The 21,896-nt window shown below is 46.6% G+C and overlaps 1 protein-coding gene across 2 annotated transcripts in view; it reads right to left on the bottom strand.

Moving 5' to 3' along the window:
• LOC134936125 (complement C3-like) overlaps positions 1 to 21,896 on the bottom strand; it is a 674,806-nt gene that overhangs the window by 141,161 nt on the left and 511,749 nt on the right. For both annotated transcript variants that reach the window (XM_063931038.1, XM_063931039.1), the window contains exons 24-25: positions 6,722 to 6,925; positions 1,685 to 1,760 (exon numbers count right to left, since the gene is read on the bottom strand). In XM_063931038.1, coding sequence (XP_063787108.1) covers positions 1,685 to 1,760; positions 6,722 to 6,925 — 280 coding nt within the window. The remainder of the gene's footprint in view (positions 1 to 1,684; positions 1,761 to 6,721; positions 6,926 to 21,896) is intronic.

The raw sequence follows: 21,896 nt of genomic DNA, 5'->3' as shown, positions 1-21,896 counted from the left end.
GCCCTGCACCCTCCGTGACCGCTGGTGTGAAGTGTGCTGACAACAATGGCGCACAGCTGCAGTGCTGTGCGCTACCTCATGAAGACTGAAAAGTCTTCTGCCGCCGGTTTCTGGACCTCTTCAATCTTCAGCAACTGCAAGGGGGGTCGGCGGCGCGGCTCCGGGACCGGACTCCATGGCTGGGCCTGTGTTCGATCCCTCTGGAGCTAATGGTGTCCAGTAGCCTAAGAAGCCAATCCATCCTGCACGCAGGTGAGTTCACTTCTCTCCCCTAAGTCCCTCGATGCAGTGAGCCTGTTGCCAGCAGGACTCACTGAAAATAAAAAACCTAAAAACTTTTTCTAAGCAGCTCTTTAGGAGAGCCACCTAGATTGCACCCTGCTCGGACGGGCACAAAAACCTAACTGAGGCTTGGAGGAGGGTCATAGGGGGAGGAGCCAGTGCACACCACCTGATCCTAAAGCTTTATTTTTGTGCCCTGTCTCCTGCGGAGCCGCTAATCCCCATGGTCCTGACGGAGTCCCAGCATCCACTAGGACGTCAGAGAAATATTGATAGCTGAGCCCAACAGTGCCAATTGTCCAAGCCATCAATGGCTCATCCATCCAGGATTTCTGCCCAATGGTACAATACCACAAACCATGGATGGTAGAGCCATTTATGGTCAACCATAAAATGATGAAGTATAATGTTAGTGAGATGAAAGTACACAGAGAAAAGTGATAGAGTAAGGAGGAATAGGAAGAATTACAATGAGCAATGGAGAAGACCCTTTGAGGAGAAATGGGAGTTAGGATAAACAGATGGTGAAACAAATAGGGAAACGCATAGGAAAACAGATGGCCACAATAAATCATACATGGCAAATATCATAATTTTTTATCACCAGAACGACATGCCATTTCTGTGGATAAATGCCCCTACAAGCCACAGAGAGAACTCAGCATGAGCAGGGTATGAGCTGAATATAAGAAAGTAGCAAATAAAGCAGACAGGTGTATGAAAGATGCTAGAACGATATACAGTACCTCCCGGGCACAATTCAGGTAAGTGCAGGCCTGACTGTATCAATAGGATTATCCCATGAGTAGCTCAAAATATGTGTAGAAGTGCGATACATGAAGGCGCTAACCTGTTGCTATATCAGAGATGTAGAAAACTGATATATGCCATATGAGGGTTAAATACATATATTTAATTAATATTAAATCAATAGCTTCCAGATTTCAATTTCAGTAGGCTAATCATTTAATATTCATAAAATATATGTATTTACCCTCATATGGCATATATCAGTTTTCTACATCTCTGATATACAGATGGAACCCTCCTCATCTTGTCCTTTAATAGGATTAAGTGAGCCAATGCGATCGGACTTAATCCCCTGCTGTATTGTTCTCTGTATTGTACTGCAGCTGAGAACAATAGATGAAAAGATTATGCTAATAAACCTTGGTGCACCTTGGCACAGCAGAGAATCCTAGATGAGCCTGGCTTCATCTGTAGCAACAGGTTAGCGCCTTCATGTATCACACCATTACTCAGAGTTGTATGAAAGAGCTGGGAATGGGGCCACCAGGATAAAAGGGAATGAATGATACAGACTAATGCAAGCTGAGTTTAATGTTAAAGAAAGATATTACAGTAATGAACATTATACAGTGACGGTAGAGGTCTATATTACCATGTGCTGGATGGTGTGTCTATCCAAATACTATATGAAGAGTCTTGTTTACGATATGCCATTTGGCCATCTACACCTGTTTAGAAGTCAAAAGTTATTTAATTACAATGTAGACTAATTGGAAACTTTATACATTATTACAATTTCAAACTGAAAGTAAATGGAGGTGTGCAGCACATACTATTACACATGCAGTAGTTACAGATGTGTCCACTTACTGTACATCTAGCCTCCCTGGTTAAACAGACCTTCTCGTCACGCCATGCCGTGCCGTGACTGGGTAGCGCAGAGCATCTGTATGTGCAACTTTTTACCATTAAAGTGCATCTTATTCGCAAATGGTGAGAAAAGGATGCACGGCATGCCTATATTCTGTGTGCGTCTGCGGCTGTATATGCATATGAAATGGTACATTACAGTGTTTCCTACAAAACACTGTAACATAACATTTCGTATTCAGTTACAGCTGAATATGCACAGAGAATATAGACATGCTTTTAGATGTGATAGTCAGTGAGCATTGCTGGGAGGTAATGAGGGTGTGAGTCAAACACAGGGTGTGTCGTGACTGCTGTGGGGGGGGGCATGGCTTAGCCATTGACTGCTTAAATGTGTACTCAGTTACAATCGCTCTAGCAGCTTACTTCCGACGGACAGTCACCTTTGTCTCCACCCAGTGTGACACTGTCCTGAATTGATTGTTACAGTGCCCGGTCCTTTGAACACCAGTGCTGTGGGTTCTAAGTAAAGTTCCTTCTTTGGTATAAGTGGCTGCCTTAGTAATTGGTTAGAAGCCCACTGCCGAGCATAGCACAATTTCTGTTGAGAGGTTTTACAGAAGGGATTCATTGATGTGGTGGGTGCATCTGGATGTGACATGTATCTGGAGGTTCTTGGTCAGCCACTCCCTGGCAAGAGGACTGGGTTACCAGAAACCTTCTTTTGTTGTACCTTTTTCTTATCATCACCGCTTTGGAGCTGTGAAGCAAGCACTAGCGCAATTAAAGTATCATTAAAGTATCATTTTGGTGCAATAATATTGGTGTCTATACAGACCATTAACCATCAGCATTAACTTGGCTGCCAGTTATTATTTCCTAGAGCATTTGGCTCCTATAGCAAGGAAGAAAGTACAGACTTACTGTAGAAGAGGAGGACTGGCCCCCAGCAGTTTGGGAGCCACGGGGGAAAACTGGTAGGTAGGTTGGTGTGACAGGAGGGTGGACAGGATAGAGCAACTGTTGCCAGGAATGAGAGAACTGGGCGTGGATTGGGGGCAGAACAGAACGGTAGAGGAGTAGAACAGAGAAGGTGGAGCAGTACGAAGTGGAGGGCCGGAGATGGAGGAGTGGAGCAGTATGGAGTGGAGGGCAGGAGATGGGGGAGTGGAGCAGTATGGAGTGGAGGGCAGGAGATGGAGGAGTGGAGCAGTATGGAGTGGAGGGCAGGAGATGGAGGAGTGGAGCAGTATGGAGTGGAGGGCAGGAGATGGAGGAGTGGAGCAGTATGCAGTGGAGGGCAGGAGATGGGGGAGTGAAACATTAAGGAGTAGATGGCAGGAGATGGGGGAGTGGAGCAGTACGTAGTGGAGGGCAGGAGATGGGGGAGTGGAGCAGTATGGAGTGGAGGGCAGGAGATGGAGGAGTGGAGCAGTATGGAGTGGAGGGCAGGAGATGGAGGAGTGGAGCAGTATGCAGTGGAGGGCAGGAGATGGGGGAGTGGAACATTAAGGAGTAGATGGCAGGAGATGGGGGAGTGGAGCAGTATGTAGTGGAGGGCAGGAGATGGAGGAGTGGAGCAGTATGTAGTGGAGGGCAGGAGATGGAGGAGTGGAGCAGTATGTAGTGGAGAGCAGGAGATGGAGTGGAGCAGTATGGAGTGGAGGGCAGGAGATGGAGGAGTGGAGCAGTATGTAGTGGAGGGCAGGAGATGGAGGAGTGGAGCAGTATGGAGTGGAGGGCAGGAGATGGAGGAGTGGAGCAGTATGTAGTGGAGGGCAGGAGATGGAGGAGTGGAGCAGTATGTAGTGGACGGCAGGAGATGGGGGAGTGGAGCAGTATGTAGTGGAGGGTAGGAGATGGAGGAGTGGAGCAGTATGTAGTGGAGGGAAGGAGATGGGGGAGTGGAGCAGTATGGAGTGGAGGGCAGGAGATGGAGGAGTGGAGCAGTATGTAGTGGAGGTCAGGAGATGGGGATGGAAACTGATGTGTCCATGGATATGCCAGGTCCAAAAACAATAAGTCTTAAATGAAAACTCCAAGTCTCGGGCTACAATAAAATGATAGGTGGGACCTGTACTGATTATGTTATAATGGTATCTTACTGATGTGTGTAGGGGAAGGGTCACTGTGATTGTTGTGTTTTAATGGATTTGTCAGTTGCTAAGTTATACTAAAAAGTGAAATCAAACTTTGAGTTTCTGTTAAACAGTTGCTGCCTGCAGTCATTCCTGATGCTTTTGCTTACTTTAAAGTTAAACATATTAACCCTCAATTGGAGTTACACAGTGTTCTGGTGGAATTCTGAATCAACTAAAATTTCCTTTTCACATTTGCAAAGTTTCAGCAATATACGATTCTTTCATTTGCTTTGACATTGTATGTTAGTTCATTTCTACTGCTCTACAATGTGGCATATATAACATACTGTACAGTAGAAAACTTTTACAAAAACAAAAATGATAGGTGGACTCTGAGTGGAACAAAAATCATATTGGCATTTCCACCTGGAAAACTAAAGGCCACATTTTGCATGAGATACTGTATCTTTCAGTTTGCACAAAATTCTGGAGTCCGTTTAATATTCAGTGGAACAGTTCTGAAGATTTTGCTCATCTCTACCACAGAAATAGGATTCTTACAGACTCATTCTAATTTGTATTAAAAAATTACACCTGCACCAAATTCAACATACTGTATCTAATCTTGGGTTGGGTATGAAATCCCAGCATTCAGAATCCCTACAGAATACTGACAGTGGGATCCTGTTGGTAAGAAACCCAACGGATCGCGGTATTTTTTTACCCTCCCCTTAATCCTACCACTAGTCCTAATCCATTCTTCATCCTAACCCTAATCTACCCCCCCCCCCCACAACCTACTCTTCTCCCTAGTGCCTAACACTAACTCCAAGGCCAGTACCTACCTGAGGGATCCATCAAGATTCTGGCGCTAAAGAGAGGTTAGGATTAGGCTGTTTGGGGGGAGAGGGTTCGGGGTAGGGATTAGGGTATGGGATAGGGGGAAGAATACTCCCCAAAATGCCGCTCTGTCAGATGCCTGTACTGGAACTGATCCACATGTGACCACCATGACAGTAGACAGCAAGGCCAGGACCAGGTACTTTTTGTGGGATGTGGCCTAATCACAGGAGGCGTGACCATGCCCCCTTATAGAAAAAAAAAAGTACTTTTAGCACCACAAAGTGGTACTTAGTTCTGGACAGGGAGCTGCATTAAACTTGTCAGCCAGGAGCAAATCCAAGAGGGGGGTGCATGAATAGTGTGGTCACTTCTCCCACCCGCACAGGCGACTGCTGCTCAGTGGCAGCATCCTGCCAGGCCACACTGCAGCATGTGCTGGGCCTAGGAGTAGAGGTCCTGCTGCCGTTGCCAGGTAAGAGGGGGGGGGGGGGGGGGCGCAATGAATCCGGATCTATCCATCAGGCCCAGGACTGGGTAATTACTACCCACTTCCCCCCTCTCGTCACCGCTGGTGACTGCCAGGAACCATAATGCACCTCAATGAAGATATTGTTGCTGCAGGGAGCAAGTAAGTGACTGCTGTGCCACTAGGAATGGTTTGTCGAATGTCAACCTTGTATAGATCTCCTTTTTTTATAGCATTCTTTAGAGCACTTACAAGGAGTACAGTAAGTAAGAAGTAATGTATCAAACCTTGGAAAGATTTAAAGTGGAGTAGTTGCCCAATGTAACCAATCAGTATGTAACTGTCACTTCAAAGCCTGTGCTAGATAAATGACAGTTAGAAGCTGATTGGTTTTATTGGGAAACTTCTACACTTTCTCTCTTAAAAGTTTGACACAGTACATTTCCCTTTCAATCTTTTCAAGAAAAGAAAAAAAAGTAGTTTAAAAAAAATATGACTAAGGCTGGATACACACTTTACCGACATGTCGGCGGACCCAGGTAAGTATACACATTCAATGATTGGTCACTCCACATGTCAGTCAGGATACCCAGCTGGGAGGCCATTTAAATTTGCTTGCAGTCAGTTGACCACTTGTACACACAGCCAGATCCACCAATATACAGTATCTGAAAATATATCGGCCATCAGCAGAGCTGCACAAAATGTCTGTGAACAACATCATTCACTGACATATTTGTGGTACACCGCAATATAACGGCCGTTCGCGTGAACGGCTGATATATCGCCTAGTGTGTATCCAATTGAAGCCACCAGTTTTAACTGGCTGGTGTCAATTTTGCAATAGTTTATTCTTCTGTAATAATCGTCATATAGAGAAACAAGGGAACATGGTCAATGCTTTTACTTTTAAGAGTAAAGGAAATAACCTGTACTCCCCAAAGAATGGAATACAGGTTGAGTATCCCTTATCCAAAATGTTTGGGACCAGAGGTATTTTGGATATGGGATTTTTCTGTATTTTGGAATAATTGCATACCATAATGAGATATCATGGTGATGGGACCCAAGTCTAAGCACAGAATGCATTTATGTTACATATACACCTTATACACACAGCCTGAAGGTCATTTTAGCCAAAAAAAAATTATAACTTTTTGCATTGAACAAAGTGTGTGTACATTCACACAATTCATTTATGTTTCATATACACCTTGTACACACAGTCTAAAGGTCTTATAATACAATTTTTTAATAACTTGTGTGCATTAAACAACGTTTGTGTACAATGAGCCATCATAAAGCAAAGGTTTCACTATCTCACTCTCACTCAAAAAATTCTGTGTTAAGGGAATATTCCGTATTTTGGAATATTTGGATATGGGATACTCAACCTGTAATATGTTTTGGTATTTATGGACTTTCTTACCGTCTCGGATGTACTGGAGGGCCTTCGCTCTGCGATCCACTCCTACTCTGTCCCACTGACCAGTAGCATCCAGGTAATGTGTAGCAATTACAGGCGGAGTCATACTCATCATGTTCTGCTCCCCGCATCCCCAGGGAGCTGCGATCAGGTGATTCAGATTGATGCCATCAATGGATTTTCCAACCAGTTCACTAATTGGAGTCCCTGAGTGATATGGAGAGGACAGTTATGAACACAGACCAGGAACAGATCTTTTTTTTTTTTTACAGTAATTGATAACTAATTTAAAAAAGTAAGATTACTGTAGCCTGTTCTGCACAAAATAGAAGAGAAATAAAGGCCATAAAATTAACATGTGTGAGGCCTAAATTAAGAGCTGTAGCCTGTTCTGCATGAAATTAGAAAATAAAATGCCATAAAATATTATTACCATTATTATTACCAGTTATTTATATAGGGTACACATATTACGCAGCGCTTTACAGAGACTATTTGGCCATTTATATCTGTCCCTGCCCCAGTGGAGCTTACAATCTAGATTCCCTACCACATGTACACACACACACATACACACAGTCACTAGGGTTAATTTTTGTTGGGAGCCAATTAACCTGCCAGTATATTTTTGGATTGTGGGAGGAAACCCACGCAAGTACGGGGAGAATATGCAAACTCCACACAGTTAGGGCCATGGTAGGAATTGAACCCAAGACCTCAGTGCTGTGAGGCAGTAATGCTAACCATTACACCATCCGTACTGAACAAAAATGAGCAATTGATTGATTAAAATTAACATGTGTTTTACAAAATAAAGCCTGTTTGTGGACACCTTACCAAGTCCTAAAAGTATATGAGAAGACAGATTGGTCCTTGCTTTGGACCTTAACTTCACCCCTTGGGATAGTCCCAACTCCATGAACGCCTTCTTTCTTACCACTTATTTCATTAATGCTTCCCGCTGCATAGGTAATCCTAAGTGAAATGTGGATGGGTAGTTATTCAGGGGAATGGAGTTACAGTATATTCTCCATTCCCCTCCCTCCTACCCAGATTTATTTCTTTGTTTTCTTTGAACTGTACTTGTTACTATGTACCACACTTCTTGGAAGATGCTTAACCTTGTTCATGATGTGGGTATTATGTTCCAGGCTATTTATCCTGTTATATGCTCCACATCTATGTCTCTTCTATAATTTGTGTTTACACATATTAACTGATGCTTACTGACTATTGAAAGCTCAATAAAAACATATTTGAAAAAATATATATAAATGTATGAGGCCTATGAGGCCTAGATCAAGAGCTGTACCTGTTCTGCAGTAAAAAGAAGAAAAAAAAGGCTATAAAATACAAGAAAGATTGAATGAAATGAACACGCTGAAGAGCTGTAACCTATTATGCTGCAAATTAGAAGAGAAAAGGCCATAAAATAATAAAAAAACATTGATTTATTGATTAATTAATGAAAAGTAACATGTGTAAGGACTATATCAACAACTCTACCAGTTCTGCAGTAAAATAGATGAGTACAAAAGCCATAAATAACAAGAATGATTGAAATTAACACCTTTAAGAGATGTATCCTGTTATGCAGCAAATTAGGAGAGAAAATGCCATAAAAGAATACCAAAATGATTGATTGATTGATTGATTGATTAATGAAAATTAACATGTGTGAGGCCTAGATCAAGAGCTGTATTCTAGAAACAGAAGAGAGGGAAAAAAAACATAAAATACAAGAGTGATTGATTGATTGATTGATTGATTGATTGATTGAAATTAACATATGTGAGGCCTAGCTCAAGAGATGTAGCCTGTTATGTGCCAAAGTGTTAGGATCTCCTGCTCTGTGCTGCCACGTCGCAATGGCAACCGGGAGGCAAGTGTTAGCGAAGTAACCTGAGCGCAGCTGATACTCCTGTCCGGGTTTTTACTGTGCAGTGGTTACAGGCTCTGTGCACGGCAGGGAATCCGGCGCTGGTTTTGTGCTCACAGTCTGTGAGGTCTGAGTGGGGCGTGGACAGCACCTGTTATATAAACCATCCTCTCAGGCTAGGCAAATGCTGCTGAATCTTTGTTTGTTAGTCAGTTACAGAGAATTAGCTAGTACTGTATGACTCTGTATTTACTTGTTGCTTACTGCAAATAGGCCTTGGGATTCGATACTTCATTCTGCCAATCCGGACCTAGCAGTAATACTGGAGTCAGTTGTTTAACCTGCTGGGGTTCTTTTGCTATTCTGTGAACCCTGCAGGTTTGCGGCTGTACTCTCAGACCTACCTGCTTAATCCTCTCTCACTGTGCAGGGCGTCCAGGTGTCAGTTTAGTGGCAGTAAGCTGAACCTGTGCCCTGCAAGTGAGGGTTAGGATTGTGGATACTCTCCTTGTGTCTATATTTCTATCTCTGACCAAGGAGTTTATTCCCACACCCGTTGGTAACCCTTTGGGGTTTTTTCTGTTGCTCTTAGCAACATCATTTCGGGTGCTCCACATGTTAAATCACTACATCTCGCTTCATTGTCCGCTCTATTCAATCTGAGCATTCCTGACACTAGGGAGACACCCAGTTCCTGAGCCTTTGGGCTTCTCTGTTCGCTTTGTGTTTATTAGTTATTCCATCACCTTCTGTGTATGTTATGTTATACTGTCTGTGAGTTCGTTTGCTCCGCATCCCTCTCTGTTCATACACCGGTATACTCCTGTTAGCATTGGTGTGCGTAACATATTCAGCAGCCTTACTCCTGTTGAAATTTTGTGGGAATATGGAGCATACCCCTCAAAATATTTTGCAACAGGTGGTCGATCAGGTGCAGGTCCTGACTCGACAATTTAATGAGATGTCTATTAAAATGAACACCCCGCAGGCCGCTAGCGGAGCTCCCGCAGCAGCAGCGGCAAGTTCAGGGGTTAAGGAGCCGAAAGTAAATCTCCCGGATCGTTTTTCTGGAGATCGCTCGCAGTTCTTTTGTTTCAAGGAGAGTTGTAAGCTATATTTCAGGCTTAGGCCCCAGTCTTCTGGGTCGGAGATTCAGCGGGTGGGCATGGTGATTTCCTTGCTACAAGGAGACCCACAGGTTTGGGCATATAGGTTGCAGCCTGACTGTCCGTCGCTTAAAAGTGTTGATGCTTTTTTTTATGGCACTGGGCATTTTGTATGATGACCCTGACAAGATGGCTTCAGCCGAGGCTCAGATTACGGTCCTTAAGCAAGGGCGACGGCCAGCTGAGGTTTATAGTACTGAGTTTCGGAGGTTGGCTCATGATACCCAGTGGAATGACCCAGCCCTGAGAAACCAGTACCGAAGGGGCCTTTATGACCAGATAAAGGACCAACTGGTACAATATCCCTCGCCTGATAGCTTAGATCAGCTCATGCAGTTATCCATCCGGGTGGATAGACGGCTGAGAGAGCGTAGGCTTGAAAGGGAGACCGCAGTTTCCTTTTTTCCCAAGGGAACCTCAGACTCTGAGGAATATTTCGAGGAGCCTATGCAGATTGGGGCAACCCGCCTCTCCTCGCGTGAGAAGACGCGGAGGAGACAGCAGGGTTTGTGTTTGTACTGTGGGAATACAGGTCATGTTGTAGTATCATGCCCAGAAAAGCCGGAAAACTTCAGGGCCTGAGGGTGATGGGAAATATCCTGTAAGGCCAGAAGTCAGAATTTCCCAAAAAGACTTTTCTCATTCCGGTGACTTTGGAGATCCTCGGCCAAACTGTCAAGACTGAGGCCTTTGTTGACAGTGGGGCCGATGGGGTTTTCATGGACCGTCAATTCGCCCTGGAACACTCTGTTCCCTCAGTACCTTTGGCATCAGAGATTGAGATCTGTGGGTTAAACGGGGAACCATTGTCCCAGGGTAAAATTACCTCCTGCACCAGCCAAATTCCTTTGTTTATTGGAGCCACACACTCTGAAAAATTGTCTTTCTATGTGACTGTCTGTTCTTTTGCCCCATTGGTTTTGGGGTTACCCTGGTTAAGGGCCCATAACCCTCAATTTGACTGGGTCTCTGGGTAGATTCTTAGTTGGGGTAGTGATTGTTTCAGGAGTTGCTTGAGCCTTCCAGTCAGGCTCTCGCAGCTAAGTTTGCCAGGATGTTATGCAGATTTTGCGGATGTGTTCTCCAAAAAAGTTGCGGAGGTACTACCTCCCCATCGCCCCTATGACTGTGCGATTGATTTGTTGCCGGATGCTAAGCTTCCCAAGAGCAGGTTGTACTCCCTGTCACGTCCTGAGACTCAGGCTATGGCAGAGTACATTTAGGAGAACTTGGCTAAAGGATTTATCAGACCCTCACGGTCCCCAGTTGGGTCGGCGGGTTCTTCTTCGTGGGTAAAAAGGACGGTTCATTGCGACCCTGCATCGACTTCAGGGAATTGAACCGTATCAAGATTAAAAACTCGTACCCATTGCCTCTCATTTCGGTTTTGTTTGACCAGCTTCGTACTGCCACCATTTTTTCTAAGATTGACCTACACGGTGCTTACAATCTAATCCGAATAAGAGAGGGGGATGAATGGAAGACTGCCTTTAATACCCACTCAGGGCATTATGAATATTTGGTGATGCCTTTTGGGCTCTCTAATGCCCCGGCAGTCTTCCAGGAATTCATGAACGATGTGCTCAGGGAATATTTGGATAGATTCTTAGTTGTTTATCTAGATGACATCCTTATCTTCTCCCATTCCCTGGAGGAACATCGGAAGCATGTACGCTTAGTCCTCCAGAAACTCAGAGACCACCAGCTTGGGGCGAAGCTGGAGAAGTGCGAATTTGAAGTCCAGCAAATTGAATTTCTAGGGTATATTATCTCCTCTGAAGGTTTCCAAATGGAGGGTTCTAAGGTACAGGCAGTCCTGGATTGGGTGCAGCCCACTAGTTTGAAGGTGCTTCAGCATTTTCTGGGTTTTGCAAATTTTTATAGACGATTTATCGCTGGATTTTCGTCTATAGTGGCCCCCTTGGTGGCACTCACTAAGAAAGGGGTGGATGTTGCTCACTGGTCTTGTGAGGCCAAAGCGGCCTTTGCCCGTCTCAAAAGGGCATTTGTCTCGGCCAAGGTGCTGCGACACCCAGATCCAGAGCGTCCTTTTGTGGTGGAAGTGGATGCCTCTGAGATAGGTATTGGGGCAGTGCTCTCTCAGATGGGGGTGTCTGATAATCGCCTTCATCCCTGTGCTTACTTTTCCCGTAAATTTTCGTCTGCCGAGATGAATTATGATGTGGGTAACCGGGAATTGTTGGCTATAAAGGATGCACTCGGGGAGTGGAGAAACTGGCTTGAGGGGGCTAAGTTTGTGGTCTCAGTTCTCACCGACCATAAGAATCTGGCATATTTAGAGTCAGCAAAGTGGCTCAATGCCAGGCAGGCATGATGGGCTTTGTTTTTTGCTTGCTTTAATTTTTTGATAACATATCGCCCTGGGTCAAAAAACATCAAGGCTGATGCGCTCTCGCGGAGTTTTGCTCCAGTCCAAGAGACCACCGAGGAGCCATTACCCATTGTGTCCCCATCATGTATTAAAGTGGGCATTACCCAGGACCTCTTGTCATTAGTCCTGAGAGCACAGGAGCAGGCTCCTCCAGACCTTCCGGTAGGTCTCTTGTTTGTGCCTCCTAGGTTAAGACAGCGAGTGTTCTTGGATTTCCATGCCAAGAGGTCGGAAGGGCATCCGGGTATTGCCAGAACTCGGGAGTTGCGGTCTAGGGCGGTGTGGTGGCCCTCGGTGGCTAGGGATGTGGATCAGTGGGTTCGGGCATGTGACGTTTGTGCCCGAAATAAAACTCCTAGAGGGGTTCCTGTCGGCCCATTACATCCACTCTCTATTCCATCTAAGCCATGGACCCACATTTCCATGGATTTTGTGGTGGACTTGCCCAAATCCTCGGGGATGACAGCCATTTGGGTTGTCGTTGACAGGTTATCGAAGATGGCGCATTTCGTTCCATTGGATGGGTTGCCATTGGCCAGACGCCTGTCTGAGTTATTTATGCAGCATGTTGTGCGCCTCCACGGGTTGCCACTTGATGTGGTCTCTGACCGTGGATCCCAGTTTGTGGCCAAATTCTGGAGGGCAATTTGTTCTGATCTCCAGATTTCTGTGAGTTTGTCGTCAGGCTACCATCCACAGTCTAATGGGCAGACTGAGAGGGTGAACCAGTCCTTGGAGCAGTTCCTCAGGTGTTATGTCTCCAAGTGTCATACTGACTGGGTTGCTCATCTGTCCATGGCGGAGTTTGCCTATAACAACGCGGCTCACTCTGCTACAGGGATCTCTCCCTTCCTTTGTGTGTATGGGCATCATCCTAAGGCCAATTCTTTTGACCCCCTGGATTCCACGCCTGGTGGTTCCTCTGTGGTTTCGGCCCTTAGGGGTATTTGGAGGAAAGTGAAGAAAGCCCTTGTGTCTGTGTCATTAGTGACCAAAATGGTTTTTGATAAGCAGAGAAGACCCTGCAGCTTCAAATTAGGAGACTTCGTCTGGTTGTCCACAAAGAATTTGAATTTGAGACAGCCATCTCATAAGTTAGGCCCCCGATTCATCGGCCCTTATAAGATCACCAGGGTTATCAATCCGGTGGCATTTCAGTTAGATCTGCCCCGTTCATTGGGTATCAATAAAACATTTCATTGTTCCCTTTTAAAACTGGCGGTTAGTAATCCTTCTTCCAGTAGAAGACCTTCTCCTCTTCTGATACGGGGTCAGAGGGAGTTTGTGGTTGAAAGGGTTCTTGACTCCAAGATGGTTCGGGGTCGGCTGTCATTTTTGGTGCACTGGAAGGGGTATGGCCCGGAGGAGCGGTCGTGGGTGCGCAGTTGTGATATTCATGCCCCCCGACTGATACGCTCTTTCTTCTCGCAGTTCCCCGATAAACCTGGTGGTAGGGGTTCTTTGACCCCTCGTCAGAGGGGGGGTACTGTTAGGATCTCCTGCTCTGTGCTGCCACGTCGCCATGGCAACCGGGAGGCAAGTGTTAGCGAAGTAACCTGAGCGCAGCTGATACTCCGGTCCGGGTTTTTACTGTGCAGTGGTTACAGGCTCTGTGCACGGCAGGGAATCCGGCGCTGGTTTTGTGCTCACAGTCTGTGAGGTCTGAGTGGGGCGTGGCCAGCACCTGCTATATAAACCATCCTCTCAGGCTAGGCAAATGCTGCTGAATCTATGTTTGTTAGTCAGTTCAGGAGAATTAGCTAGTACTGTGTGACTTTGTATTTACTTGTTGCTTACTGCAAATAGGCCTTGGGATTCGGTACTTCATTCTGCCAATCCGGACCTAGCAGTAAGTCTGGAGTCAGTTGTTTAACCTGCTGGGGTTCTTTTGCTATTCTGTGAACCCTGCAGGTTTGCGGCTGTATTCTCAGACCTGCCTGCTTAATCCTCTCTCACTGTGCAGGGCGTCCAGGTGTCAGTTTAGTGGCAGTAAGCTGAACCTGTGCCCTCCAAGTGGGGGTTAGAATTGTGGATACTCTCCTTGTGTCTATATTTCTATCTCTGACCAAGGAGTTTATTCCCACACCCGTTGGTAACCCTTTGGGGTTTTTTCTGTTGCTCTTAGCAACATCATTTCGGGTGCTCCACATGTTAAATCACTAAATCTCGCTTCATTGTCCACTCTATTCCATCTGAGCATTCCTGACACTAGGGAGACACCCAGTTCCTGAGCCTTTGGGCTTCTCTGTTCGCTTTGTGTTTATTAGTTATTCCATCACCTTCTGTGTATGTTATGTTATACTGTCTGTGAGTTTGTTTGCTCCGCATCCCTCTCTGTTCATACACCGGTATACTCCTGTTAGCACTGGTGTGCGTAACACAAAGTAGGAGAGGAAAGACCATAGAAGAATACAAAAATGATTGATTGATTGATTGATTGATTAAAATCCACATATGTGAGGCTTAGATCAAGAGCTGTAGCATATTCTGCAGCATATAAGAAGAGGAAAAAATAGGATTTTAATTACCTACCGGTAAATCCTTTTCTTGTAGTCCTTAGAGGATACTGAGGTCCACTAAAGTACCATGGGTTATAGACGGGTTCACTAGGAGCCTTGGACACGTTAAGAAATCAATAGTGTGCACTGGCTCCTCCCTCTATGCCCCTCCTTGCCAGACACAGTCCAGAAACTGTGCACGAGGAGACGGACATATCCTTAGGAAGGATGTAACAGGACAGTGGTGAGATTCGAACCAGCACACAGAAACAAGAGGAAAGCCAAGCTAACCAAACTTGAACAGGAACAGCAACAGCTGAACCAATAACATTACATAACAAAGTAACAGTACAGGAAAAACAAAGCACCGGGCGAGCGCCCAGTATCCTCTATGGACTACGAGAAAATAAGATTTTAAACCTACCGGTAAATCTTTTTCTCCTAGTCCGTAGAGGATGCTGGGGACTCCGTAAAGGACCATGGGGTATAGACGGGCTCCGCAGGAGACATGGGCACTATAAAGAACTTTTAGTATGGGTGTGCACTGGCTCCTCCCTCTATGCCCTCCTCCAGACCTCAGTTAGAGAACTGTGCCCAGAGGAGATGGACAATACGAGGAAAGGATTTTGTTAATCTAAGGGCAAGATTCATACCAGCCCACACCAATCATACCATATAACCTGGAATATACGCAACCCGTTAACAGTATGAATAAAAAACAGGATCAGTCAAAGACCGATTCCAACTGTAACATAACCCTTATGTAAGCAACAACTATATACAAGTCTTGCAGATTTAGTCCGCACTGGGACGGACGCCCAGCATCCTCTACGGACTAGGAGAAAAAGATTTACCGGTAGGTTTAAAATCTTATTTTCTCTTACGTCCTAGAGGATGCTGGGGACTCCGCAAGGACCATGGGGTTTATACCAAAGCTCCAAACCGGGCGGGAGAGTGTGGATGACTCTGCAGCACCGACTGAGCAAACGCAAGGTCCTCCTCAGCCAGGGTATCAAACTTGTTGAATTTTGCAAAAGTGTTTGAACCCGACCAAGTTGCTGCTCGGCAAAGCTGTAATGCCGAGACGCCTATGGCAGCCGCCCAAGAAGAGCTCACCTTCCTCGTGGAATGGGCCTTTACAGAATTTGGCAACGGCAATCCAGCTGTAGAATGAGCCTGCTGAATCGTGTTACAGATCCAGCGAGCAATAGTCTTAGAAGCAGGAGCGCCAACCTTGTTGGCTGCATACAGGACAAACAGAGCCTCTGTTTTCCTAACCCTAGCCGTCCTGGCTACATACATTTTTAAGGCCCTGACCACATCCAGGGACTTGGAGTCCTCCCAGTCCCCCGTAGCCACAGTCACCACAACAGGTTGGTTCATGTGAAAAGAAGAAACCACCTTAGGCAAAAATTGAGGACGCATCCTCAACTCAGCTCTATCCACATGGAAAATCAAATAGGGGCTCTTGTGGGACAAGGCCGCCAATTCGGACACCCGCCTTGCAGATGCCAAGGCCAATAACATGATCACCTTCCACGTGAGAAATTTTAATTCAACCGTTTGAAACCAGTGAGACTTCAGGAAGTTTAAGACCACGTTAAGGTCCCACAGTGCTACTGGGGGCACAAAAGGGGGCTGGATGTGCAGCACTCCCTTCACAAACGTCTGGACTTCTGGGAGAGAAGCCAATTCCCTCTGAAAGAAGAAATATAAGGCCGAAATCTGTACCTTAATGGAGCCTAAATTCAGGCCCATATCCATTCCAGTCTGTAGACAGTGGAGAAATCGGCCCAAATGAAAATCTTCCGTAGGAGAATTCTTGGCTTCACACCAAGAAACATATTTCCTCCAGATACGGTGATAATGCTTTTCCGTCACCTCCTTCCTAGCCTTCAGTAGAGTAGGGATGACTTCCTCCGGAATACCTTTTTCAGCTAGGATTCGGTGCTCAACAGCCATGCCGTCAAACGTAACTGCGGTAAGTCTTGGAACACACATGGCCCCTGCTGTAACAGGTCCTCTCTGAGAGGAAGAGGCCACGGATCTTCTGTGAGCATTTCCTGAAGATCTGCGTACCAGGCCCTTCGAGGCCAATCTGGAACAATGAGTATTGCCTGCACTCTCCTTCGTCTTATCAGTCTCAATATTTTTGAGATGAGAGGTAGAGGAGGAAACACAGACCGACTCAAACACCCATGGTGTCACAAAGGCGTCTACTGCTGCTGCCTGAGGGTCCCGTGACCTGGTACAATACCTCCGAAGCTTCTTGTTGAGACGTGATGCCATCATGTCTATTTGAGGAATTCCCCACTGACTTGTTATCTCTGCAAAAACTTCTTGATGAAGTCCCCAAACTCCTGGATGGAGATCGTGTCTGCTGAGGAAGTCTGCTTCCCAGTTGTCCACTCCCGGAATGAAGACAGCTGACAGAGCGCTTACGTGATTTTCCGCCCAGCGAAGAATCCTGGTGGCTTCCGCCATCGTCAGTCTGCTCCTTTTTCCACCTTGGCGGTTTACATGAGCCATCGCTGTGACGTTGTCTGATTGAATCAGAACCGGGAGGCCCTGAAGAAGATTCTCCGCTTGTCGTAGGCCGTTGTATATGGCCCTCAACTCTAGCATGTTGATGTGTAGACAAACCTCCTGGCTTGACCATAGTCCCTGAAAATGTCTTCCTTGTGTGACTGTTCCCCATCCTCGGAGGCTCGCGTCCATGGTCACCAGAACCCAGTCTTGAATGCCGAACCTGCGACCCTCTAGGAGGTGAGCACTCTGCAGCCACCACAGGAGATACACCCTGGCCCTGGGGGACAAGGTTATTCTCTGATGTATTTGTAGATGAGACCTGGACCACTTGTCCAGAAGATCCCACTGAAAAGTCCTCGTATGAAACCTGCCGAAGGGGATGACCTCGTAGGCTGCCACCATTTTTCCCAGAACTCGAGTGCATTGATGAACAGACACTCTTTTTGGTTTTAGCAGGTCTCTGACCATGTTCTGGAGATCCTGGGCATTTTTCCAATGGGAGAAAAAACCTCTTTTGTTCCGTGTCCAGAATCATGCCTAGGAATGATAGCCTAGTCATTGGAACCAATTGAGACTTTGGCAGATTGAGAATCCAACCGTGCTGTTGCAGCACTTTCAAGGAGAGCGACACGCTCTCCAGCAATTTGTCCCTCGATCTCGCCTTTATCAGGAGATCGTCCAATTATGGGATAATTGTGACTCCCTGCCTGCGCAGGAGCACCATCATCTCTGCCAATACCTTGGTGAAAATCCTCGGGGCCGTGGAAAGCCCAAACGGCAACGTCTGAAACTGGTAATAACAATCCTGTACAGCGAATCTCAGGTACTCCTGATGAGGAGGGTATATGGGGATATGAAGGTATGCATCCTTTATGTCTAGTGACATCATAAAATCCCCCCCTTCCAGGCTGGATATTACCGCTCGGAGTGATTCCATCTGGAATTTGAACTTTTTCAAGTACAGGTTTAGGGATTTTAGATTTAAAATGGGTCTGACCGAACCATCCGGTTTCGGGACCACAAATAGGGTTGAATAATACCCTTTTCCCTGTTGTACCAGGGGAGCCTTGACCACCACTTGCTGCTGACACAGCTTTTGAATTGCAGCTAACACCACCTCCCTTTCCGGTGGCGAAGCTGGCAAGGGCGACTTGAAAAATCGGCGTGGGGGCACCTCTTCGAATTCCAGCTTGTAGCCTTGGGAAACAATTTTGATTGCCCAAGGATCCACTTCTGAAAGAACCCAGATTTGGCTGAAAAGTCGAAGACGCGCCCCCACTGGTGCGGAATCCCTTAGGGGAGCCCTAGCGTCATGCAGTGGATTTTGTAGAAGCCAGGGAGGACTTCTGCTCCTGGGAACTAGCCAACGCAGGTGTTCTCTTTCCCTTACCCTTACCTCTGGCAAGGAAGGAGGAGCCCCGACCTCTTCTGGCCTTATGCCAGAATGCATCTGATACTGTGGAGTTTTCTTTTGCCGTTGGGGAACAAAAGGTAAAAAGGTAGATTTACCCGCGGTAGCTGTTGCAACCAGGTCCGAGAGTCCCTCCCCAAACAACATTTCACCCTTGGTAAAACCTCCATATGTTTCTTGGAGTCTGCGTCACCTGTCCATTGGCGGGTCCATAGAGCTCGCCTCACAGAAACAGCGATCGCATTGGCTCTGGAACCCAGCAGCCCAACATCTCTTTGAGCGTCCCTCATAAATAAGACTGCGTCTTTAATGTGGGCTAATGTTAATAAAATGGTATCCCTGTCTAGGGTATCAAGACCATCTGACAAGGTATCTGTCCATGCTGCAACTGCACTACATACCCATGCCGATGCTATTGCTGGTCTGAGCAAAACACCTGTATGCGCATAAATAGACTTTAAAGCAGTCTCCTGTCTGCGATCAGCAGGATCCTTGAGGGCTGCCGTGTCCGTGGACGGTAGCGCCACCTTCTTGGACAGGCGTGTCAAAGCCTTGTCCACCCTGGGAGAGGATTCCCAATGCACCCTGTCCTCAGCAGGGAAAGGATACGCCATAAGAACCCTTTTGGGAATCTGCAGTTTCTTAATCTGGAGTTTCCCAAGCTTTTTCAAACAACTCGTTAAGCTCATGAAAAGGGGGGAAAGGTTACCTCAGGTTTCTTTTGCTTATACATGCGCACCCTCGTGTCAGGAACAGAGGGGTCATCTGTGATATGCAAAACCTCTTTCATTGCAATAATCATACACTGAATACCTTTAGCCACCCGTGGGTGCAATCTTGCATCCTCGTAGTCGACACTGGAATCAGAAACCGTGTCGGTATCAGTGTCTACTTTTTGGGATAGGAGACGTTTGAGACCCCGTCGGGCCCTGTGACCCAGACCAATCCGTGGATTGATTCCCTGCTTTCTCCCTGGGTTCTGCCACGTCCAGTCTCTTATGTAATGAGGCCACACTTGCATTTAACATATGCAACATGTCCATCCACTCATGAGTCGGCGTTGCCGACGGAGACACACCACTCATCTGCTCCACCTCCTCCTTCGACGAGCCTTCCGCTTCAGACATGCTGACACGCACGTACCGACACCCCCACACACACAGGGATATATCTAAAAAGGGGACAATCCCCCAACAAGGTCCTTTGGAGAGACAGAGAGAGAGTATAACAGCACACACCCAGCGCCTACTGATACTGGAATATAACCCAGATAGCGCTTTTTATTATTAATCAATGTGTAAAACACTCACTGCGCCTTGAAAATGCCCCCCACCCTCTTTTTCAGCCCTCTGTAACCGAGTTCAGCAGGGGAGAGTCCGGGGAGCCAGCTTCTCTGCAGCGTTCTGTGGAGAAAATGGCGCTGTTAGTGCTGAGGGATCAAGCTCCATCCCCTCCAGCGGCGGGCTTCGGTCCCGCTTCAATATATAAAAAATGGCGGGGGATCTCTTCATTTACTGCCTCCGCAGCCTAATGTACCCTGATATGCCAGTCTCGAGGTTTATTGCTGCCCAGGGCACCCCCCGTGCGCCTTGCACCCATCAGTGCCTGTTCTGTGTGTAGTGTGTGGGAGCAATGGCACACAGCGTTACCGCTGCGCGCTTACCTCAGTGAAGATCTGAAGTCTTCTGCCGCCTTGAAGTCTTCTTTTTTTCTTATACTCACCCGGCTTTTATCTTCTGGCTCTGCGAGGAGGACGGCGGCGCAGCTCTGGGACGAACGGTGGGGTGAAACCAGCGTTCCGACTCCCTCTGGAGCTAATGGTGTCCAGTAGCCTAAGAAGCAGAGCCTATCATTTAAGTAGGCCTGCTTCTCTCTCCTCAGTCCCATGATGCAGGGAGCCTGTTGCCAGCAGTGCTCCCTGAAAACAAAAAACCTAACAAAATTCTTTTTTAGAGAAACTCTGGAGAGCTCCTCTGTAATGCACCCTATCTCCTCTGGGCACAAAATCTAACTAAGGTCTGGAGGAGGGGCATAGAGGGAGGAGCCAGTGCACACCCAAACTAAAAGTTCTTTATAGTGCCCATGTCTCCTGTGGAGTCCGTCTATACCCCATGGTACTTACGGAGTCCCTAGCATCCTCTAGGAAGTAAGAGAAAAGGATTTACCGTAGGTAATTAAAATCCTATTTCTCTTTCGTCCTAGAGGATACTGGGGTCAACATTTGTACCATGGGGATGTACCAAAGCTCCCAAACTGGGTGGGCGAGTGCTGAGGTTCCTGCAGAACAGATTGGCCTCTGAGGACCTTCAGTTTGGTCAAAGTATCAAACTTGTAGAACTTAGCAAACGTGTTCGAACCTGACCAAGTAGCTGCTCGGCAGAGCTATAAAGCCGAGACACCCCAGGCAGCCGCCCAGGAAGAACCCACCGACCTAGTAGAGTGGGCCTGTACTTTAGGAACCAGCAATCCTGCCGATGAATAAGCATGTTGGATAGTAAGCCTGATTCAGCGAGCAATAGACTGTTTTGAAGAGGACACCCAATTTTCTTGGGATCATAGAGAACAAACAGCGAGTCAGATTTCCTGTGACGAGCTGTCTGCTTCACATAGATCTTCAAATCCCTCACAACATCCAAGGACTTTGAGGTAGCAGAGGTATCAGTAAGCACTGGAACCACAATAGGTTGGTTGATATGAAATGCTGACACCACCTTAGGAAGAAATTGCTGACGTGTTCGGAGTTCAGCTCTATCTTCATGAAAAATCAAATAGGGGCTTTTGCGAGACAACGCCCCCAGTTCTGACGCACGCCTTGCAGAAGCTAAGCCCAACAGTGTAACGGTCTTCCACGTAAGAAACTTTAGGTCAACCTCCTGTAAAGGCTCAAACCATTCCGATTGTAGGAACTGCACCACCACGTTAAGATCTCACGGTGCCGTGGGAGGCACAATGGGCGGTTGGATGTGCAGAACCCAACCTCAGGAAGGGAAGCCAATTGTTTCAGGAAGAAAATGGATAAGGCCGAAATCTGGACATTCAAAGAGCCCAAACGTAGGCCCACATCCACACCCGACTGTAGAAAAAGGAGAAAACATCCCAGTTGAAATTCCACTGCAGGAAATTTCCTGTTTTTACACCACGAGATATATTTTTTCCAAATACGGTGGTAATGTTTAGACGTTACCCCTTTCCTGGTTGGATCAGGGTTGGAATAACCTTGTCCGGAATGCCTTTCCGGGCTAAAATTTGACGCTCATCTTCCATGCCTTCAAACATAGCCGTGATAAGTCTTGATAGACAAAC

Source organism: Pseudophryne corroboree, chromosome 6, assembly GCF_028390025.1.
Source record: "Pseudophryne corroboree isolate aPseCor3 chromosome 6, aPseCor3.hap2, whole genome shotgun sequence".
NCBI lineage: Eukaryota > Metazoa > Chordata > Amphibia > Anura > Myobatrachidae > Pseudophryne > Pseudophryne corroboree.
Note: the sequence above shows the minus strand (reverse complement) of the source record. Positions and strands in the feature narration are given on the sequence as shown.